The sequence below is a fragment of the Schistosoma haematobium genome, chromosome 3 (assembly GCF_000699445.3).
Source record: "Schistosoma haematobium chromosome 3, whole genome shotgun sequence".
NCBI lineage: Eukaryota > Metazoa > Platyhelminthes > Trematoda > Strigeidida > Schistosomatidae > Schistosoma > Schistosoma haematobium.
Window position 1 is genome coordinate 34,868,151 of NC_067198.1, and position 23,048 is coordinate 34,891,198.

Consider the following 23,048-nt stretch of genomic DNA (forward strand, 5'->3'; position numbering starts at 1 on the left):
AAATGACAACATGGTACCTCTCTTCCTTAATTTTAAAGGAAAGTATGTCCATAGCATCCTAAAATACTTGGTGTTTCCATATAAGTCTATTCGACCTTCCTATTAAGCTCCCAAAAAGTTTCTATTAGGCCTTGTAATGTGTAAAGATTCCAAAGGCGTGAAAGAGCGAAATTTCATGAAATGATTCGCCGAAATAACCATAAGGTCGAAGAGTTCATTTTCAAATCGCGGAAACAAGCCACTAAATGAGATTTTAGTGATCGACTTCATGTACAGTTGCTGAGTGATCAATCAATTACAGAGATTAATATGCCAAACCTAGAAACAGCCTTTACAAATGTCAAAACGTTTTATTGAATACTAAAACTGCAGTTACAGATCATGAACAGTTCGTCAAACTAACTTGCAGGATATGAATAATCTTACTTCATTGCTTAGCAGACCTTATTCGACTCCTGCACAAGGCAACATGGATAAACCCTTAATTGTGTGTAATTCAGGTGCTTGTAAAAACAGAAAATAACTCATCAAGGAGTTACAAAGGAGTACTAAATGGTCATCACAAGTTCATTAGATGTTTTACATAAAGTAAGCTTCATTAACTCAATTCATATGTATTTTGTCATGCTGTATGCTTTAGGTGGGGGAAAATCCCCTGCAATCGCTAGCCAGATTAGATCAGTCGATTCACGATGTATTGATAGTCTATCAAATATTTATTCCAACCTCCTAGCCTCTGTCTTTTGATTTCACTTGGTGAGTACGATTCATGTGAGGTGTTACTGGTTAAAGCGTGATCAAAATCCAAATACCTGTGGCATCTTCAGTGTCTTCCCAAGGTAATGGTTTACACCAAGCGTTCTACAAGCATACTTTATAACAACCATAAACTTAAAAATTTGCATTGCATAAGTACTTTCAACTGCCAAAATTCTAACATAATTATGCTGAGATTGTGTCTGGTGTGTAACGTGGACACGATGTCACTTTGGAGAATATTTTGAAGACTACTCAGTTTGCCTGGAGGAATGAACTGATATTTACTTTTATAGACTCTTTATTTAACATACATACTGTGAAACAATAAATTTTGTAATGTGTAGATCATGCCTGTAAAAATGGCGTGTTCCTGCCCTTGCAGATATATTATTACTATTAGTGACCTTAGACCCTGTAATTCGGATTCTAATAATTTGATTGTTTCTACTAATCGCATACTATTCTTATTCACCACTTTGAGTCGTTCACTTCATATTCGAAAGCGATCATACTTTTCCAGTGATGTCTTCCATAACATTATTGTCGACATCGATAATACAAAATCTTCCACATTAGTTGAAAGGTTGAAGTTGTTAAATTCCATGATGAAACCTACCGAAATTTTTATTTTTGATATTGTTAACTATAAAATTCATATACACGGGTGTTGTAATTTACTGATCAGAGATGGTAAGGCTTTATTTATAGATTTCGACTTCCTCATCACTGATTATGGACCATTTATCCTAGTGCTGGAAAATTTAAAAATGCTCCAAGGACAAACGTTCTTATTGACTGTTGGGGATGGTTTCAATGCAATGTTCAGTAAGTTGTTGATGACAGACTCGAGATGATCAACCAGGTGTTAAGGCCTCGAAAACGGTAATAAAATCCATTACTGCTGCGAAACTCAAAGACCTGGAAAGAAGTTGATAAAATCTTTCACTGTAGAATCGCTAGACTGTACGAACAAAGAAACACTAATGAAGTTGTTTAAGCAACAGACTATCGATCCGATAACGGAATGTTTACAGCCTGCTGATGTTACTTGCTATCGAGGAACCGATCGTCGACAATCCAGGAGTATTGGTTATTCTGTCGTCCGTATGGATGCCAGCCACGTCAACCAAATACGTAGAATTGTGGTCTACTTTGTTATGTGTACTATTACAATGATAGACCTGATCCCGTTATTATAGATCTGTCATGATATAACTGTAGTGACCTACTTTTATCAAGAGAACGTGATTGGTATAATTGAAACAATTATTATTATAACCAACTGTACTAGAGATTGTTTTGCCGTACGTGTTTGTTTAACTGCACCAAGACACATTCTTCCGTGGATTGTGACCTTGCACGAATTCGGTTACGCTCAGTAACCGCACTTGTAACCTGGCACGATCTCGGTATTCTTTCGATACCACGAGATCGCCAACAAATACATCTCGACTGCAGCCACCAACTGCCTTCTGGTATTTGGCCTACAGAGGATCTTATCGGTTAGCTGGCACGTAGTCTTCCTGTAGTGGTGATCATAGTCAACCGCGACTCGACGCCACATTAAGTAACTATCCAATCAATAGGATTTCACGTGGATGTCCAATCAATGTCTGTTCTTAATCGTCGTGTCGTGACACTTAGCAATATGATGTTAAGAGCTCAGGAAGAACGTGTTTTGGATAGTTATAGAATAATATATTCATTGTAGAAAGATATGGGGCTACACAATAATAATAATAATGTTTATTATACCCTTTGTATTTGCTATTAATTCACACGGTAAATCATGGCTCGATTTCCTTATTACACAGCAGTCATTTCAAATCTATTTTCGGTTTATTTACATTCCATACGCGTTTGGAAAATATCTAAACGTCCTCAAAAATTCTCCACGAACTCAACCATAGTTTCCGTATATGTATTTATTCACACATCCAACTGTTACGCTAATCATACCTAAACGAACGTTCAATGCAACTGTCAGTATACGTAAGAACGATGTTATTTAGACATGACATTGTAACACATCTGAACTATTGTAGTTGTTCTACTTCGATGTCGTACTTCATTTTATGAAGTATTGTTTCCTCGTGGCTGTTACTTAACAGATGATTCCGGCACATCAATCGGCTGTTCAACTACTCGACGATTTACAACCTGTCCAGTTCAATTGATGGTCTGACGACAATATCATCCGCGAGAATCATCAGTTTATGCAGTCGAGCGAATCTCCTGCAAACTGAAAACGATATTGTCGCCTCTATCCCAACACTGACAGCGTTTTTCACGGGTATCATTGACATGAGTCCAGAGTGACACTCTTGGTTTCGTATGTTCTTTTCGATATTTTTCTGTTCACTAACCGAACAAACACGCAGCATTCACCGTTTATCATCTTTTAGAGACTTCATCGTGCCACCTTTTGCTGTCGATTTGTAGCCTTCAACCCTTACTGACTGTAACAGCAGTCATCGACTTTTCAAACTGTGACTACAAGTTGGTCAATAGCTTCGCACAACGAAATCACGACCACTCTTCACTGTTATACTTCTGTACTTACGGTTAGTCTGTTAGATATAGATATAACTAGAATTTGACACTAATTAATAGCTGTCAACGACACTGTCCGACTTACAACTTTAAACTAATGACAGTACAAATATGGATATCGATTGATAATACACTTATCCTACTATCGCTATAGCATCATTACTCTTGCGGCAGACTTAACGTTTGTCATCGGAGGAACTGAATTACTTGTCAAGGCTATATATTTCAGCGCGACTTGATAGAACAATAAAACGTTTTGTTCTTTTTATTATTTCTATGGTTAATCAATTTACGTTTAAGCAACGTCCTACTAAAATATTATGACTCGCTGTTTCCCGACCAGTTTCTGCCGCCTCCTTTCCATTTGTCTTACAGATAAACAATATCTGGAGGATTTATAATATTCATTTGGCACTCTCTGACGCGCGACTGCTCCCAACATGTTTGGCACCGATTCAAACGGCCGTTGAATCTGGTGGGGGAGTATTGTAGGGCCAGTGAAATGTCACTGAGCCCTAGCCAAATCATCCGGCAGTTGGATCACTGAATGTCGAACAGATCATCGCTCCCTGCCAAGGTCATGTACAAGCAACGCGCATTAGTTAATCATATGCCATGGACTGGCCCATGCGGCAGTGGTCTTACTTTCGCTTGTATCTACCTTAACTAATATATTTCTGTAATAACGTCCTCTGTGTTGTACAGTCTTCAAAGCATCTATGGTACCTTGATGCGCCAGTGGGGTAGTCCACGTAAGGTGCTGACCACGAGGTGTGACTTCGACGTTAGCTACTTTATCACACCATTCACGTCTAACTCGAGTAGGCCTCCAATCATTTCGACATAGATCACCTATGTTGGTGATCTACAACATCACTATAAGATGGAATACAGACTGTAGAATTATGGTCTACTATGATATTAGTACTGCTCTAATAATAGACCTAATCCTAAATTTGTAGATTTGTGATGATATAACTGCACAAAAATTGGACCAAAGTTTCATAGTTAGAATCACCCAACTATAGGACTCACTGTCATTACTGATAGTAAAGAGACCTCCTCCAGAATCTTCTCAAGGAAGATTTGATGTCCACTTCTGTTTTGTAAGTACTGAGTGTGCCTTCTTCACGTGGTAGCCCTCGATCGCTTTCAATAGAATTAACTGGCTTGTTTCACCTTTAACTTTGCTAATAAGGGTGGCAAAAACCAGCCTACTAGTGATTAGAAAGGCTCATCTACTACTTGGACACAAATACTTATTTATAAATTGTCTGCTAATTCTGTCAAGCAAAATTAACTGTTTGAATATTGAATCGAAGGTTGTCTTCAGGGTCACTAGTGGCCAAACGTACGACTACTATGTAGTCAAGGTTACTTGAGGGAAAATGAGTACATTTGACAAAATATATCGTAGTGTAGTGCCAATAAAGTTTTTCAGTGAAGGATGGGGTGCTCCTGATACTTTGATGAGGTGGATATTCGTATACATATATAATGGTGAAATAGGTTGATAGAAAATATGAAAGTTGTGACTAATCGAGATAAATATTGTTCAGTGAACATCAGCGCAGACGTTCATATTGAAAAAGTACGGTCGCAAGTTCTTCATAATTCTTAGAAAACTGAGAACAACCGCACTATACAGATCGAAGGGTCATTCATGTCTCCATTCGATTCAGTCATATCTAATGCACTAAAAGGTGATAACAGGATCGCAAGGTAAAACTGGAATTCCCATTACAGGTTTTCAGGTTTCAAATGATCATTCCTAAGAAGTGGCCCACAAATTATCGCGCAGTTTGTGTACACTTTTCTGGAACCGGTGATCATGTAATTCCCATTGTATAGTAGCGTTATATTTCTAGAACTATTATAGGAGGAGAATTTTTCTCGCCAATAATTTAATAAAAGACGGAATAGCGTCCATCATCTTGATGAATCCGTTTTACTCTAAGCGCAAACCCGACGATCAACAGTTAGTCTATTGATATCTCCTGATTGTGGTTTCTAAACTTATGCATTATCAATTCAAAGTTTGTATTAGGTTTTACGTTGTATAGTTCACTAATAGTAGGGATAGAGAGTTAGTCAACCTTTATTAATCCTTGCAGTCTGTAATATTCTGTAAATCTAGTGTCACTGCAAATGACTCAATAAGTGCTGAGTATTCACCTAATAACTAGGACCAAATGGTGGTTATAAACAAGTGTGAGGATTTAGAATTATGATTTACAGCTGATCGTTAGGGTTAAGAATTGGACTTAGGATTTTCATCACGAACTGATATCAGCTGTAATGCCAAAACACTAGCCAAATGGATGAATGAATTTCACGCCAAAACCCAAGACCTGTTATCTCATGTCTGGTTGGTTCGTCCATTAAATTATAGTCTCACCGATATTATGTTTCGTGGTAGAGGATTCTAGTGACTCACTAATTGGTAAGAGAAAAGGATCTCCAAAAGTGAACGATTTGATATCAGTTTTTGAATTTTTTAGGGTGTCCTCAAACGATTAGTCGTAGGCGGAAGGAAGAAATAAGACATATTAATACCAAGATTATCTTTCGGTATGCGGTAAGCTAGCATTAAATCACTCCGTAACATGCGGTAAAATAACGGATGCAGAATGAAGCATTTCAGTCTGTCTGTCTTAGTCTTCATAAGATAGGCTAGATGAACGTCTAATTACTCTGGCACCTCGCGGTTAAACTCGTCCTACAATCTCCCCTTCCTAATCGAAATAATAACTCGCTGTTTCAATGCCGTATTTTAAATGCGTCCTCACGAAAGTCGAATAAAATGCCCTTAACATTTCTGCACCGAAGTAACAAAATGAATTACGAGTAGACCATAAGATGCTGAAGCCATACAGTTACTCGTAGTTTCAGGGTCGTTGCTCATTATGGCCTCTGGATTTTTATAGTCTATCGCGCTTGGTAACACAATTTCACTTAATGTCTAGTGACGTGAGTTGTTGCAGTTATTTATCTGCATCACTACACTGTTGTTAGAGTTAACTCGTAGTGACCACCTGTAGATCTATTCACCCAGTGAATTACGGTCATTCGGTGATATTCTATCAGACATACTGTGTAGAATAGCTGACTTTGTGATAGCTGGCAAGTTATTTACGTAAAGTAAAAATGAAGAGGCCCAAGGATTGTCTTGAATAACTCTAGAGTTTACAGATCCCACCTTGATTGGGCCTCATTTACTCGTACTTGTTGTCTCCTATCATTGAGAAAGTCTTACCTAGTTTGCGGTTTCAAAATGGATCCAAAAACTTCTCAGTTTTTACTTAAGACCCAGGTGAAAGACCGTGTCAAAGGCTTTATTTAGATTTATGAAAATTGCATCTACCAGAGTATTACTATTTTTCGCAGCAGGCCAATCTTTTTTGGTAATGAGAGGATTTGTAAAGTATGAGAGGCCTTTCCTAGAACCATGTGAATTCTTGAGATTCGATCATTATCTGTGGATTCGAGGTGCTTATTTTGCGCATACTCACTTAGAAATCCTGTAGCAGAGACATCCTGTCTCGGTGGATTAATGTCGTAGTAAATGCCAGAGTAGAGACAGCACCTGTCAATCTTATCCCCATTAGTTGCTAGCTATGCGTTGTTAGGCTATACAGTCTCATTAAGGCGACAAAATATTGTTTAAAAATAATGTCCACCTAACTCCCCCCAACGCAATAACTGATTGCAATCCGGATGCAGGAAATGGGTTTTACCACTAATTAAATAACCTTCTGATAGAGCGCTGTGGATACGTATTGTAGTTTTAGCTGAATTCTTAAACTACCTGGCCAGTCATCTAGGTAGAAAGGTAAATCGTTTGGATGACCCTTTCGAACTCGATGGTGGCAGGTCACATGGAAAAAACTTCCGTCATTACTGATACACTACCTGAGGTCCTTTGCGTTATCTTGGGAGATGTTGTGATTTTAGTCTGGCTGCAAACATTGCAGTTTGCAATGAGTTAGTGAAACCTGTCCAGTCTGAACTGAGGGTGTTCACCAACTCTCCTCCCTCACACATTTGTCTCCAAAATATCATTCATCCGACCTCTAAAACCTGTTAGTAACGTCGAGGTTCAACTCTGTGTTTAGAATCAATTATGATAATTTAGTTGGTGATCACTTACTACAACAATGGCTTCGATAGCCTGGATATGACTTATGAATTTCATCTTAGGTACTTTCACATCATGCATTATTTTCCGGTACGAGGACTTCGTGAAAAGAACGGAGATGGTGGTTTATGACATGGTGTCGTGGTATGAACGATAAGTGTATAGAACTGAAATTTATCAATGCGTCACGAATCGCTGGGTGAATTAGTTAGTGCTCCAACCACTTTTATCTCGGAAGCTTCACTAACCCTAGCTTGTTGGTATCTGATGGAACTTCCATGCAGTCTGGGGAATTTCGCTCGGTCTTTTTCAGCCTACATAACTTGGGGGATATGGAGGTTGTTAGTATCTCTATCAGAACGTATTTTGCCAGCGTAAAGCGTGGCCTATGTAAGTAGATACATGGACTGCGATTACTTAATCACAAATATATTTAAAGAATTTCTTGCTTACAGTGGAACCACCGAATAACTAATTCTGTCGTCAGACAAAACACTAGAAAAACGTATAAAAGCGGTTAGAGTGGCTGTGAATCTTTGTCGATTTACGTGGTCGGTACATTTTTTTTATGTATCCTCCGCCACCACCTACCTTGACACGCTATCGTGGTTGGATAAGATAAAGTTTGAAGGATGCCAGGAGCATCGAAAGCAGGGTATTGCACTAGTTCATGAGACCACTGTTTATTGGACATCCGTAGTGGTAGGTGCAGATTATCTGACTAACGTCTTCACGACAACCACTATCAACAGTTGAAGACCTTGGGTGATGTTTTAGAACCAGTCGTAGTAGCAGATGTATTCACTCCTTTTCTTAAACTGTGAATTTCAATAGTCCTCCACATACTTTTCCAAACGCTGATGTCTAGTTTTCCCAATTATCATTGGTACTGCTACTATTTTGACTTTTCTTAATCTCATCTCGCTTTCCTGATTTGGTGCCACAACTTGGGGTGTTGCTCATTTGAGCCAGACTGTATTTTGATCATGGCTGACGGCTCTTCGATTAGAGTATTACAGGTCGGACAACCAAGTGAGATATCAGACATGGCTCCGATTAGGAGCCATCTTATTAAATACCAACCTTTGCTATTTAACTTTTCATTTCATGACTCTACTCTAATTTCGTCACTGTCATTTCCCGTATTGTGCATTTTCATGTCATAGTGGGCCAGAAATTGTATGTGCTACAAACAAGCATGTTCCTTTTGCAATATTTTAGGATGGATTTCATCGATAAGTTGTCTTCTGTTACTTTTGTACTCCTAGAGGTTCTAGTCTGAAGTTTGTTTCTGATCTGTTCATCATGGGCGGAGCTTTAATTATGGAATGCAGCGCATTGTTAGAATGGTGTGAGCGTAATGGCTACGGACCGTTTGCACTTCACGGAATTTCAATGGGTGGTTATGTAAGTTGTTCTACCAACTGTTTAACCTAATTTCCATTTTCATTCTAACGAAAGTTCAAACTTTGTCATGTTGTATCCCATACATTACAATATACAGCTAATCTAACTTTTGAATTTTTATAGTTTTTGCTTCTGTCTGATGAATTCCGTAATCACAAGGAATTCATCGAGTATAATCTGAATATAGTAATGAATTCAAATTGCTTTTCAGAATTATTATTATAAAGAATTGACGTTTTTGATCTAATTAAAGAGTTCCTGATTGTTTTATTATTCAAAGATTTGAATGTAAAGACTTATTCAAGTGGGATCCTTGAAATAATTTTCCAATAAATGGGCAAATGACTTTTTGGTTCCTATATAAGCATTCATGTTTTATTAATTTGAGCTAGTAGTTAACTGTCCCTTTTGTAGTTCTCTATCTATTGCTAGTGAAAACTGGTTTTTTACAATGACTGGTTAGAGTATCACTATGTACTTCCAAAAATAGTGCTCACTTCTTACCCTATCTACAGCAGCCAAACTAAAAATGTTTAGAACAAGTGTTACTAAACCGTTATTACTAATGGGTCGTCTGTGACAGACTTTAAGCAGTTGTCACCCTCTTTCTTGACCTATCCACACTAACCCAATTATTTTTTCGAGTGTCAGAAGGCATATATCATTCCATGGAGTCAACTGTTGGAAAGTATTCACAAGAAGTTTTATTATTCAATTAAATTAATAAATCCTCTGATTGAGAAAAGAAACATTTCTTTATTCAATTGATGCCCATAGATGGCCAAATCAAAAATAAAATGTCAGCCTCTAAAACTACATAATTCGCAGTATAATTGATTCCACTGTACATACCTCGATGCTAAATAACACAAAGGTAGACAAATACTCGCTTCACATCACTTCCAAGTGCACATACCAAAACAGGAAGACGAGCATCTAATGATTCTACCAAGCGTATTTCCAAAATACTATACCTACAAGTACAAAACGTTCTTCGTAGTTCAATAGTACACCACCTAGTAGTTAGATATGGGGTTCGAAATAGATCCAGCGAATAGATTTAGTTGTTAGCGGGACATAGATTAGATTAAATCATGCTCAATGCACGTTTGTGTTGGCGCACACTGATTGGCTGATTCTTATCCAATCAGCGCTAGCCGATACTTGGAGTACACTCTAGTATCTTCTCGTGTAAAAAACTATAAATATACTAACGCTTTTCTTATTGTGCTTCTTACTTTCATCTAAGCTTGTTATTTGGAATATAATCTCTTTCCTATTCAAACGTGTTCTGATTTGGGGACCTGTCGAGTGAATTGGTGTCCAAGAGTACTAAGCAACAGGAATAGCTGGGTCATAACCGTAAGAGAGAATTATAACAAAAGTAAACAAGAAACAGCCCAATTCTGTCTTATTGAGATTTACGTAACTATTTAATAACTATACGAATCATATGATCAGTTAAAGCAACCTAGCTGTGTAATGAAATACTTCATAGTTTGTAGAGTATTTATTATCATTTTATCTTTTCGGCACATTCTATTAGCAGTGTTTTTACTAATCCGTCAAGGAAAGTGGTTCCATTTAGAATTGTTTTGTTTCACATTCTTATTCGGTCCCATTCGATATAAACACTACTAATTTACATTTACAAGATCAAGTAATTAAAGGTACAATGTGAATGATCCTAAATTTATTCAATACGAAGGCGAAACTGGAATAGATGCTTTCTGACCTTTCGAAATCAGTCATTTTATCCACTTATTATACCATTTTTCATCTTATAGCTTGTTTAAAATTACAGTCAATGTACAAAAATATCATATTATCTAGCTGGTAACTATCAGTTTAGTTTATTTAATAGCGGTTTTGAAAATCCCATTTAAGAATAGTCTTTAATGATATTGACTTCTCAGTAATTGATTTCTTTACATATGAGAGTTACTAATCTAGGATACCCAAGCAATTTGGTCGGGACGACATCTAAGTGAAATCATCTTAAATGATTTCTAGAACGAAATGGCAATAGGCTTTCGGCACGTAGTCGTAATTTTCCTTTACGAATAAAATAATTGGATATATGTATTAGCTCTGTACAGTAAATTCATTTATAACACTAAAAATCAACTGCAGCTTCATATCCCTGCTTACTGACTTCAGGTAACATGGTTCCAAATAAATTGCAATGGTGTAGATATATTCATTGTTTATCACCCTGTAAATCTTGGATTTTATGGTTATCGCATAGATTATGTTCCTCAGTTTTGGTTCTCTTCAGACTATATTCTTTATGCATAATTTGTTTCCTATTGACCGGTACTAATGTTGTGGCTTTTTTTAGTGTTTACTTTTCCCCGCTGTAATGTAAGATTTGATAACATAGACGAATACACGTTTCTTTTGAGTCTTGCTTCAAAACTAACTACATGACTACATAAGCCAAAGTGAATAACAGAGGTCTCGAACTTACATCTGAATGGTTGAAAGTTAAATGCGTCTAACACTAAACCGCCTGAAGTCAATAGCATGTAAATGATGATTTGTTTTACAGCAGTCTCATTTACTAATCTCTAAATATCCAGGAAGTAAGTAGTGTCTACAAAGCTCCAAAACATTTTATCATCCTTAATGTACTGGCATACTCCTTAAATGTGATACATGGTGACTTAGAAGTTCGAAGAGTGAAATAAATCTTCATATCTGTTTGTTAATACTACATAAAATTGGTATTAATTAATAGTATTTGTTTTACTAATTTTTCTCCTTACTCCCAACCCTACCTAGAATTAAAACTAAAGCTGATTAAAATAAATATGGTTAAAGAAATGTAAGTCAAGCACTGCCTTATGTTTGCAGAAATATAAAAGCAGACTCTTCCCATCTGAAACTAAATTTTAGCAACCCCGATGAACTTTAAATTTCTTTAAAACTGCATGCAATAAAGCTCAAGTGACAGAATTTGAGAAGTGAAGATCACCTCTTCAATTCCCATTAGCTTAGTTAACATGTCTATTTGCGACCACTTAGGGTCACTGGTTTTCGCATAAAAGGCACTTAAAGTCTGCACCGTCACATGCTAAAGCATAAGTTTGCTGAATTTTTCTGTTGTTCTTGAGGTGAAATGTTCCTCAGCTAAATTTAGCTCTTGGTGAACAATATTTACAAATTGTCTGTATGGTGTACTTGAAGAAGCGTTGTTAAGCCAAACTACCATTTTTTGTTATGATGACAATTGATTTTATGCTTTCCAATCTAAATATTTTTAAAATGAGGATCGTATCTATGAGATATACAGATTAATAATAATATATTTTTAGTTGTGCTTTCTCTGTACACCTTAGTTTGGTGCTTACATTTAAAACCTGTATATTTATATGTTTTAATTTACCAGATGTCATCCCTGTGTGCAACCGTTTGGCCGAAACCTATTTCCCTAATTCCTTGCTTGTCTTGGACTTCAGCATCATGCGTGTTTTTAGAGGTTCGTTTTGTAAAATTTTCTATCATAATATTCTCACTAAATTTGTTTTATGTTTGAACTTAATTGTCCAAGTGTCGAAATCACGATCATATATTCAAACTCAAAGCAGCCTGGTTTAACTTCTACAACTGTATGGTGTAATTTATTAAGACATAAAAAGCACGGCTGTTGTCATAATAACCTAGGGATTTGCTGCAGTTATCAGTTCGCATTAAAATTAATATTTAAAGTGTAAAAAAGGGAAAAAAAAGAAGAGGACTACGTAGCTAGTCATAAACTTTCAGCTCCCTCAGTAGTCACAACACAATTATCTAAATTTAGTTTCTACAAACCACAATGGAATTAAAGACTTTTTCTCATATAATACAGAAGCTTTTAAGATGTTTTAAAACTATTGACTTTCTTTAAGGACATAGTTGATGTTTGAAAATGATATGAATTTTATGTTATCTGTTAGCATTGACTTCTATTCGCTTTCACTATACTTTGGGGAATTCTTGATTCCATCCAGAAGTAACTTTTCTTTATGTTTATTCTTTACAGACTCGCGCTAAAATAAACAGTGCTATCCATTATTAATTAAAACGGTATGTATAAATGTACAATGGAACGTCAGTTAGATTCATTACTTAGCAATTTACAACCAGAAAATATGCTAAAATGCTTGACATTTGTTTTCAGGACTAGTTTAATCTAATATTTAATTTCATAGACATAGTTCCCTTTATCATTTTGAAAAGAGCAAGAACAAAGATTCTAGAATCTTTGTTCTTGCTCTTTTTAATATTTAATTCTTTGCTCCAGCAAGCTGCCAAGTCAATAGGTTGGCATCGATAACTTAGATTTTTCTTTTATATTTTGACATGTCGTTTCTAGTCACTTATTTCCCTTAACTTGTTTTACTCATCTACTACAATAATACATGGGGGGTAAATATTGTTTCTTTATGCTAAGCAGATTTATAAACCATCTAGTTAGCACATTTCTGCATCATGAATTAAAAAAACTTCTCTCTTAACTATTACATCACATTTAACCCCAACAAATCTTTATCTTATGGTTTAAAAAAATGCGTGATTGAATATGTAAAAGATACTTATTCTCTTCGTATATGTGATTTCCTAACGACCTTTACTACACCTAAACATCTGTTTAAGAAAAAGAGAAGTTCTATTATTGTGTTAGTTATCGTTGTAGATATTTTGTACAACTAATGTAAGTTGATAAATCTCAAATATACTTCTCTTACTTATTAACAATATTTCACTAATAACCAACGTACTAAAATTGATACAACTTTTCAAATTAATATAGTGTCTGTGCTCCTTATTTACTGGAGAAACCATCTATTCTAATTTATTTTTTTGTATTCATCTTGTCCTCAAATGTTAGTTAGGGCGAATCAGAATACTTTGTAAAACCCAGTTACAATTTAAGGCTATTGATCATGTCAAGAAAGCATAATAATAATCATTATATTGAAAGAAGATTTCAGAAAGCTTCAGAAATACGTACGTTGTTTCATAGTCAGCTAATCTCTTATATTTTATCGTTTAATCAATACACCTAATCGTTTAGTGTATATTATGTCGAATTATTTGTCATCCTTAGTGTCACAACAGTCTCACGTGCAACATAATTCTGCACTATAAAATTACTATTATCAACTTCAATTTATCTTTATAATAATAAGGTTTTTAAACTTACTATTATGTATAATTGTATACTATTTATTACATGAAATACTTTTTATATCAAGAATAAAAGGGTAAACTAAGTAATGTATGATTTTTCAAAACTTCCATTCACTTTATTTCTATTATCTTGTAATGTAACAAAAACACAATGTTTCAATGTAATTGGTCACTGTAAAGTGGTGATTGATGGAAGTTGACAGGATACCCCTGGACCTAGTTTTCGTGTTATTTACATCTCATGCTGCACGCAATATTCAGTCACTTAGATTAGTCGGAACATTGAAACTTGGTCAGTAAAACTCAGCGAGCATTAAGGAAGACTTGAAGCATATAACACTGTTTACCACTGAATAGTTAGTCAACTGTATTTTGTCATTACTTTAATAAGGTAGTGTAAATATGTCGGCCAGCGAAAATGAAACATTGAACGCGAAAGTTCGGTATGATATATATATATATATATATATATATATATATATATATATATATATATATTATTGATTAGAACTGACAGCGAATTGGATAACGATGTCTTTTATTGAGTTCACTTCTTCATATATGGAAATGACACCTATTGTCCATTTACTGATATGTTTCAATATCTTTCTTTATCTTTTCTATTTTGATAGGGTATTTTATCGAATACAGTAGATTGGCCTGTGTTAACAAAACAATATTATTCTGATTCTGTATATTCTGATGTAATCCGACCTCGAATTCAACCACCTATTCCAGAATTTTATAAAACAACTGATGAAACTTTTAATGATAATTTGGGTAAAAAGAAATTGTTTCATTTTCAGTTTGTAATATTGTCATCTAGTTGTATATTATACCTAAACCTAAATACTATTTGATTATGAATTTCGGAATTTCTGTTTATTACGCTTAAATTGTAAAATTATATTAGCTAAGCTGTTTGAAATGATATTATCTACCGATTTTAGGGTATTGACCAGCTTGATATGTGACAGTTAATTTATAATGAATGAAAATATGCTTAAAATCGTCAAATTAGAACATGATATCTTTTTAAACACGTTGAATTATTTATACGGTTCTAAGGTAATAATGCACATTATCATTCTTAATAACAATCATAAAAGAAGTGCTGTAGAATTGAAATACAAATGAAAAAATGTATCATTGTATGAACTATATCGATTAGCTTTATCCAAATATCTTGGAGCGATTTTCGTTAAGAATCTGTAATGATATACCTCATAGTCATTAATGCCTACCACTAAATTGCGTCTATTACTCTAAACGAAGTTTCAGTTCTGAAATTCTAATAATTAATTATTCACTTTTGTGGTTAAAGAACCAACTAATCAGTTGTTTAATTAAATGTTATTGCTATAACTGCGACGGCAGATTAGAGGACAGCGAATTATTGATCGGACCAAAGACGCGCAAACACATAGAACGACCTAGGGTTCTGATTGGTCCCGCTTCCCTGTCTAGCCCCAGCCAGTTGAGTCCAGAACACAAGTCACAGCTTCGGAGATATGAATCATTATATTTCAAACACACTCTGTTTATATACTAATCAAGCAGACCATATCGTACCATAAAACAGAAAATAACATTGACCAGTAGGAAAATGACACGTGAAATAAGTACTGACCAATAAGAAAATAATACCATCTCCAAGTTTAAGAATAGCATTAGACTTAATAGAATAATTTTTGGGATATTTTCCTGAATATCCCAACAGTTATCTGTTGCATCTAGACAATCTTGGTTCAAATTTCAAATAGACCATGACTTCCTTTACGATAGCATGTGCATTTTATTGACGGATTTTCTTAATGTTATACAATACTCTTCAAATCTTTAGCTCAATTTGGTTGTACTCATGTTGTATGCTAATCAGTCGCTACTGTTTCATCTGACAACCGCCTCTTCTACGTTTGAGAGTGTCGTTGCTGTTATGTACTTGTTGACTCCCTTGAACCTACAGTCTTACGCTTGACAATCGAAAAACACTGTAACTGTGCGATCCTACTACTTATAGGCGGAAACGGAAATCATTACATACCACACAATGCAATATTAGGACATGAAAGACTGATTTAACAAAGATTTATTGGCACCCTAGAAACATATTCCCAAACAAGTCCTGAAAATCACGTCCAAAATTATGTCATCATTAGACTTAAATGCAATCATTTATCTACTAATTTTCACACATTTTATATCACTTAGGTGGTGGGAATATGGTGTTACTGTAAAAAATACATTAAACATAGTTCTCCTGGATTTATGCATGGAACGAGAGTTCTCATTTGTCATATTGAAGTTCATACAGAATCGATACAAGCAATACTGACTCTTAGATGTTACTGGGTGAAGTTCGTACCTGTTACCCTAGCCGAAATTCATAATGAATTTACCACAAAGAAATATTGACCTAAATAATGTCATATATTCGGTTGTATCGATTAATGAGTTGAATGATTACATTGCACTATTTAAGCAATAGCATTTAATCAATAGTGAATACAAAAGCTTCATTTTTGTTAACGTCTGTTAGTTAGTCCGTGTAACTTAGTCCTTTCTTCGTTAGAATTATTTGACCCCCATTTAGAACAATAATTGATTTCAAGTTTTGAGTGGTTCGAGTATTCAATGTAATAATTCAGTGGCAAGATTAACAACTATCTTATCAAGTGATGAGTTTCACATATGTTTAAGGTTGAAAACCACTGACCCTTTTCTTCATCATAATTACAAACGTTTTCAGACTTCATTCATAATTTATTCATGTACTTTTCCTTTTTGAGAGTTTGTTTCACTTAACTCTATTGGATTGACGCTTTTAAGATCTAAAGCTGTGTAGTTCACCTTTGATCTATAGTTAAATTCATAAGTAGTCTCTGGAATAAACATAAAAGTTTTAGTATTTATTGTTGTTATGCAAAGTTATGTGTTTTAAACTTTCCCTATGTCTTCTAAGTATTACTTTTCATGCTTTTACAGGTGACAATCTTCAATATTCAACCATTTCAATAAACTCTTTACATTCAAAGCACTCAAATCCTGTAAATGTTGCTCCTTTGGCTACATTCTCAAAACAATTGGATTCACGTTTACATCCTATTAAAAGAAATCCTTTAAAATCATCATACTCAAGTTTTCAAGTTCGTGATCTATTGTCTCAGTTTATTAATATATCTAATTCAACCTCCCAGTTATCGTCATCCCATTCTAATACACACAAATTTACTATTGCTCAGAAGTTTCTTCCCAGCTTTATGTAAGTTGATGTGAGATTTTAGTTTATTTTGATTTGAACAACTCATATTGTAGTGAACGAAAACACAAGTGGAGACAACCAAATGTATTTCAATAAAATATTACAAAATCTTTTAGTAAAATCTGAGAACCATACAGTAAATACTTCATTTGCAAAATGTCAACCAATTGCATCAGGATTGATTGTTCCTTCGTTTCTACAACAGTCACTTTCTGTTCTCGTTCTCTTCTCTTCAATCTCTTCAATTTTATGCCGCCATGCATTTCACTTTCGATTTGCGCTACATACTACTTATGTCTATCGACGTCAGTAGTCCACATCACAATATATACGAACAGTATTGTTTTAGATTAGATCGTCATCAGGTTTTACTGTATTTAAGATCAATATTTATGTGAGTATATGAAAATACTAACCAATCAAAGCAATTAATGAGTCAATGAACACAGTGAAATAGATTGTATAATAGGTAAAAAGTACAAATTGATAGTAAGAAGACAGGCGTAGTAGTAGTAGTAGTAGTAGTAATCATAAGGGTGAGTAGATATCACTGATCTACTAGGAGATTTCAATGCAGGGTTGTCTGTATAGAACGTCCTATTAACTACTCTTGTTAATCTATTATGTAGGACATCACCAGCCACACCATTGTTGAATTGTGGTTTTAAAAATATAGGTTTCCTACCGGTGAATAATATTTCCAGCTTATTTTTGCCAACATACATGTACTTTTTTTCTAGAAAATTCTCGGATAATTTTCATTTATATATTCAATATTTTGGTTACTTGTTGGCCTAGAATCCTTACTTGCTTGCCTAATAAAATCATTTGACATTATGATTACTTATCGATGGTAAGTCAGTTTATCACTTATAAACGACATAGACTTTAGTAAAAGTACGTATCAGTTCAAGTTCCCATATTTCACCTTAGGACATCAAAAATTAAATTAAAATAAGAAAACCAAAGCAATCTCAATGCCAATATAAATGGTAGCTTTTGTGAGATATATTCTTGACGTTGTTAATAATGTTCACTTGCAAACTATAAATCAACATTGGTATTCAATGAATTCGCAAGTTTCTCCATGGCTTTTCGTTCTCTGTCTTCTCTGAAAGTTACTTTGTTATGATACTTGGTTTATCGGGTCTCTTTCCTTTATTAAGATTTGTGGAAATTTAAGTTTATTTTTATGTAAAAGGTTCTGAAGTTTATTAAACAACCAATCGCTCGTCATCTAATGTATCTCCATAATGTTTTACATGCACTTTTACTACTTGTCCACATTGTGGAATTTTAATTAGCTAAAATGTTCAGTTACTACTTTCACATTTCAGATACACTGGTCTTCCGAATTCTTTGTCTACATTTAATTTCAATACAGTTTTTCGTTATCAGTGGAATAGTTATCGATGGCATAAAGAAATTTCATTACTTCCACGTGTTTCTTTACCAAGTGTTAGTTTTCCGCGTACAGATTTATCACCAGATCCGGAAGTTCGACAGTTTCTACGTGATCTTCTAGACTATTTTACTCATTTAGGAAATTTTTCTCCAGTAATAGATTCTCGACTTGTTCTATCTGTTGCAGCTGAATATGATGCATATGTTCCAAGAGGTAGTGTTTGTTCACTGAAAAAAGTATATCCTAATGGTGAAATTCGTTATTTGCCACAATCTGGTCATGTTGGTGCTTATGTGAAAAATTCTCTTTGGACAAATGATTTCAGGTAACTTATAAAATATATTTTATTGTGATTAAACTAATGACCATACAGTAATGTTTGATCCAATAGGATGATAATTCTATTCAATACTTCTGGAAGTATCGGTCTTAATTGTAGGTATCACGTATCTAAATAGGGAAGTTTGATTTCAATAGCATTTTTTACCTCATTTTAATATGTTAAAGTAATTAATTTTGCTATATAAGACGGAAATTATCATCAATTAAATAGAATACATGTTAAATTCACCAGGATAACGGACTCAACATCGGTTAAAGTCAAAAGGCTTCTCGTAAATATTTGTATGTGGAAAAATATGAATGACAAATGGCTCAACAATAAGTAATGTTTAGCTTTAGTTAAACTCGCATTCACAATGATAAACTCAACAACGATGGTTTTAAAGCAGTTCATTTGAATAATGACAGATCCTAAATTGCTGTTTAAACAAAAAGACCAATAGTGACATATTCAAACTAATAGAGAGAAAGGGGGACTTTTGAATTAAAGGAGAAGAAATCTGTTTAATTATATAGTTGAAATTCGCAGAAAAATTTCTGTGAATTTAGTTCCAATGCAGTTTTGTATAGATGTCTTTCGAAAAAATTCCTTGTTTCTCTGTATCAGTGTATTCCGGCCAGTTATGTTACTTTAAAATTCGTATGCAACTGTGATTTCGTCCTTTAGTTTCATTTATAAACCACTTTAAATTCCTTATGTTACATTACACTGGATATAAGTCCACTCAACCCATTAATCTATTCTTGTTCCATTCATCATAGTTGTGACTAGGAAGTTATACGTTTGATTTTTATTTGCTGACCTTCAGGTTTCAAGTTTTTCGTATGTATTTCATTTTGGGATAGTTGGATAGTTTTTCTATCACAAAATTTACTTAGTGTTCCGTTCTCAATTATGTATTTAATTGTTTGTTTTTTTCATTTAAAAATCGCATTTTAGAAAAGCAATAAGTGATTGTTTAAATCAACAAGTACATTTATATCATCATGAACCTGGACCATTTGGTCGAATGAACACATCTCGTAAGAATATTCAACTTATTAAACGTTAGTTTCTATATAAATTTACTATGCTGTATAGATTAAATATTATAGGTTTCGTTGTGTTATTATCACCATTATTTCTTTACTAGTCACTTTCTGCTCTCTGTTTTTTGTAAACTGATTTATCAGTAATTTGTTTGTTCTTCCAAAATGCTTTTACTATTTATAGCACATAGTTTATAAATATTATTTCACCTTGGGTTTACTATTCTTACCAAAATAAATTTGTCTATTTCCCTACGCCAATTATTTTCTATAAGAGGATTAGTGTGGGATGGGAGGGGGGCTTTGTTTATTTTCTAGACGACCTTTATGCATATGTATTATATTATAATATTAACACTCATAGTGCTCGTACATATATATTAACTCTCTTCTGAATTTTCAAGTGAAATCAAACATGCCCTTTGGTTCTGAAGTACAATACTTTAGCCATCACTCCTTCCACTACTAACCAGTGGTTTCATCTTTTAGATTCTGAGAAAAAATATATCACAATGCGACCGATATACAGATTTCAATGAGCTGATATTTTGTTATTTTTCCGGACTGTTACTGCCGTTCGTGATGACGTCCCACAAATAGATCGTACGTCTCCGGCCCCAGGCTTCTGCCTTCTGGGCTTTGTAATCACGCTACCAGGTATTGATGCCAACATCTAATATAGTTTCTCCAGGTCCATAAAGAAGACGTACTCTTCACTGATGTGGGGGGCAGATGTGGATTCTCAATCACTATCATACCTATAGGGCCACCCAAGGTCATCTTGTTCAAGATAGAATCCTTCGTAATATTACTCCTGTCTCCACGACTAGCCATTCTCATTTAACTTCGTCATCATGCTCTACCATATTTAGCTAACCGAGTTTGTTATGAATAAAAGAGATAAGTTACACAGGAATGACCACGACTGCAACGCTGAGCCATGCCATCCGATGGATTGAGTTAATGCTCCCGCTTTACATAGTTAGCCTTCTCTTCGTGTCAATTGTTGAATATGTCTTCCCTAATTATATTCTCGGCTTCAAATGTCGTGTGGCTAGGGTCCAATGCCATTACAAGTCCAAACCACGGTGAAAGAAAATTGGTTGAGACTTACAGTTTAGAGGCTCAAGGAACAGTTTATAATGACTTCGACTGTTCTGAAATTAACGTTTATTTCTAGTGAGCATCAACTGTAAGGAAGACATGTTGACTGTCACAATCGGTTCAGAAAAAGATTCATGAGACTACACTGCTATCAATCATCTTTGGGAAGGCACCATGCGAAGTGATTTCTGTCATTTTGGTGCGTGTGGACAGTGTTGTTGTGTGCATCGTGGAATCAATAATCCTCAGTCTAATGCCGAAAGTCTTCTGTTTCGTTGCGGTTAAAGAGACTCATCACAAGACTGTCTCCCATTTTTAGAGAATGTGCTTAGACTGCAATCATGCTCTGGTGCTAGTACATGTTCTTCTGCATCAACAAAAGTGCAACATTAAGATTACCCTTTACACTTTAGCCTGGTGATAAAAAATTCGGGATACCATTTCAAAAACAACTAGAGAAGCACTTGGTCAACCATGAGTGTAATATCAACTCCAAAGTGGTTTTGTATGACATCCAAAACAGTCGTGATAACTGTTAGTAACTTAAACCAAAAGGCTAGAAAGCATCAGTTGATTTCCGTACACCTACTGAACTGACAGATGCTCGTAAACTTATCAGGCTTAAAACACCATGAGTAGTGCAGGCGACTTGAAAGTAGACTGAGAAAAAGGCCTACACAATGACCACGCGCAAAGGTGTGAAACGAAAGTGGAATGGACGGAAAAAATGAAGCAAAAGGAATATATCCATCGAGACAAAATAAATATTAGTTGGGCGAAGAGTCCCCCTTTCGGCAAATTAATTTTTACAGCTGCACAGTCGCAGATATATATACTCATTTTTTAGGATGATAATAATTGCAACAATAGGTTTCTGTTAAACATGGTAACAGTGAGGTAAGATGTGGTGTTTGTATGAACTAATGATTCCTTTGTACTTGACGAGTGCTTGGTTTAGAATTCCAAATACAGTACGTTCGTCCATGTTCATATAGTTCTTGGTTGAATTGAGTTATTTCTGGTGTTCCTAGTTTGTACTATAATTCAAATACTCTGAATTATCACATTGGCGTCGCAATGGTGCCTGTGATGGACCAGTTGGACATCCACTCAATTTTTGAAGATTATTTGGAGAGGTTTGGCATCTGGAGCATGACCAAGAAAGATGCGAAGGGTGATAAAATTGTGGCACATTTCCTTACATTCATCGCAAAATAAGCCTATGGTTTATTAAAAACTTTGACATATTCAGAAAAGACTATCTCACTTCCTTATGCAACTCTTAGGAATTACTATTAAATCAGGTAAAGTGCACCAGCTTCGAATGTCGTGAGAGAGCGAAATTCCGTAAGATGATTCGTCAGACTAACCAGAAGTTTAGGGAATTCATCTTTGAATTGCAAAGACAAGCTACCGAATGCAATTTTGGTGATCAACTTCATGTGCCTGTAGTGACCTACTTTTATCAAGTGTAATGGAAACAATTATTATTATAACCAACTGTACCAGGGGTTGTTTTGCCGTACGTGTTTGTTTAACTGTACCAAGACACATTCTTCCGTGGATTGTGACCTTGCACGAATTCAGTTACGCCCAGTAACCGCACTTGTAACCTGGCACGATCTCGGTATTCTTTCGATACCACGAGATCGCCAACAAATACATCTCGACTGCAGCCATCAACTGCCTTCTGGTATTTGGCCTACGGAGGATCTTATCGGTTAACTGTCACGTAGTCTTCCTGTAGTGGTGGTCATAGTCAGCCGCGACTCGACGCCACAGTACATGCCGCTGAGAGATCGATTAATTTCAGGAATTAACATACCAGGTCTGTAAAGGGAATTGCTAAGAATGCCAAACTGTTCCTTTCAAGA

General features: G+C 35.1%; 1 protein-coding gene across 2 annotated transcripts; it reads left to right on the top strand.

Moving 5' to 3' along the window:
* Positions 1-4,637: 4,637 nt before the first annotated feature.
* Positions 4,638-21,781, top strand: ABHD18_1 (Protein abhd18; the record flags this gene model as incomplete). 2 transcript variants are annotated; one of them, XM_035729753.2, is made up of 11 exons in its annotated part: positions 4,701-4,786; positions 4,822-4,903; positions 4,934-5,034; positions 5,067-5,145; positions 5,181-5,290; positions 8,719-8,857; positions 12,249-12,338; positions 14,665-14,812; positions 17,018-17,294; positions 18,632-19,024; positions 19,982-21,781. In XM_035729753.2, the coding sequence occupies 11 exons, from the start codon at positions 4,701-4,703 to the stop codon at positions 20,091-20,093; spliced, it is 1,617 nt and encodes a 538-aa protein (XP_035585466.1). In that variant the 3' UTR covers positions 20,094-21,781. The 2 variants fall into 2 exon arrangements, with proteins under 2 accessions (XP_051069716.1, XP_035585466.1); XM_051213717.1 differs by having other exon boundaries at positions 4,638-4,786; positions 17,018-19,024.
* Positions 21,782-23,048: the final 1,267 nt, after the last annotated feature.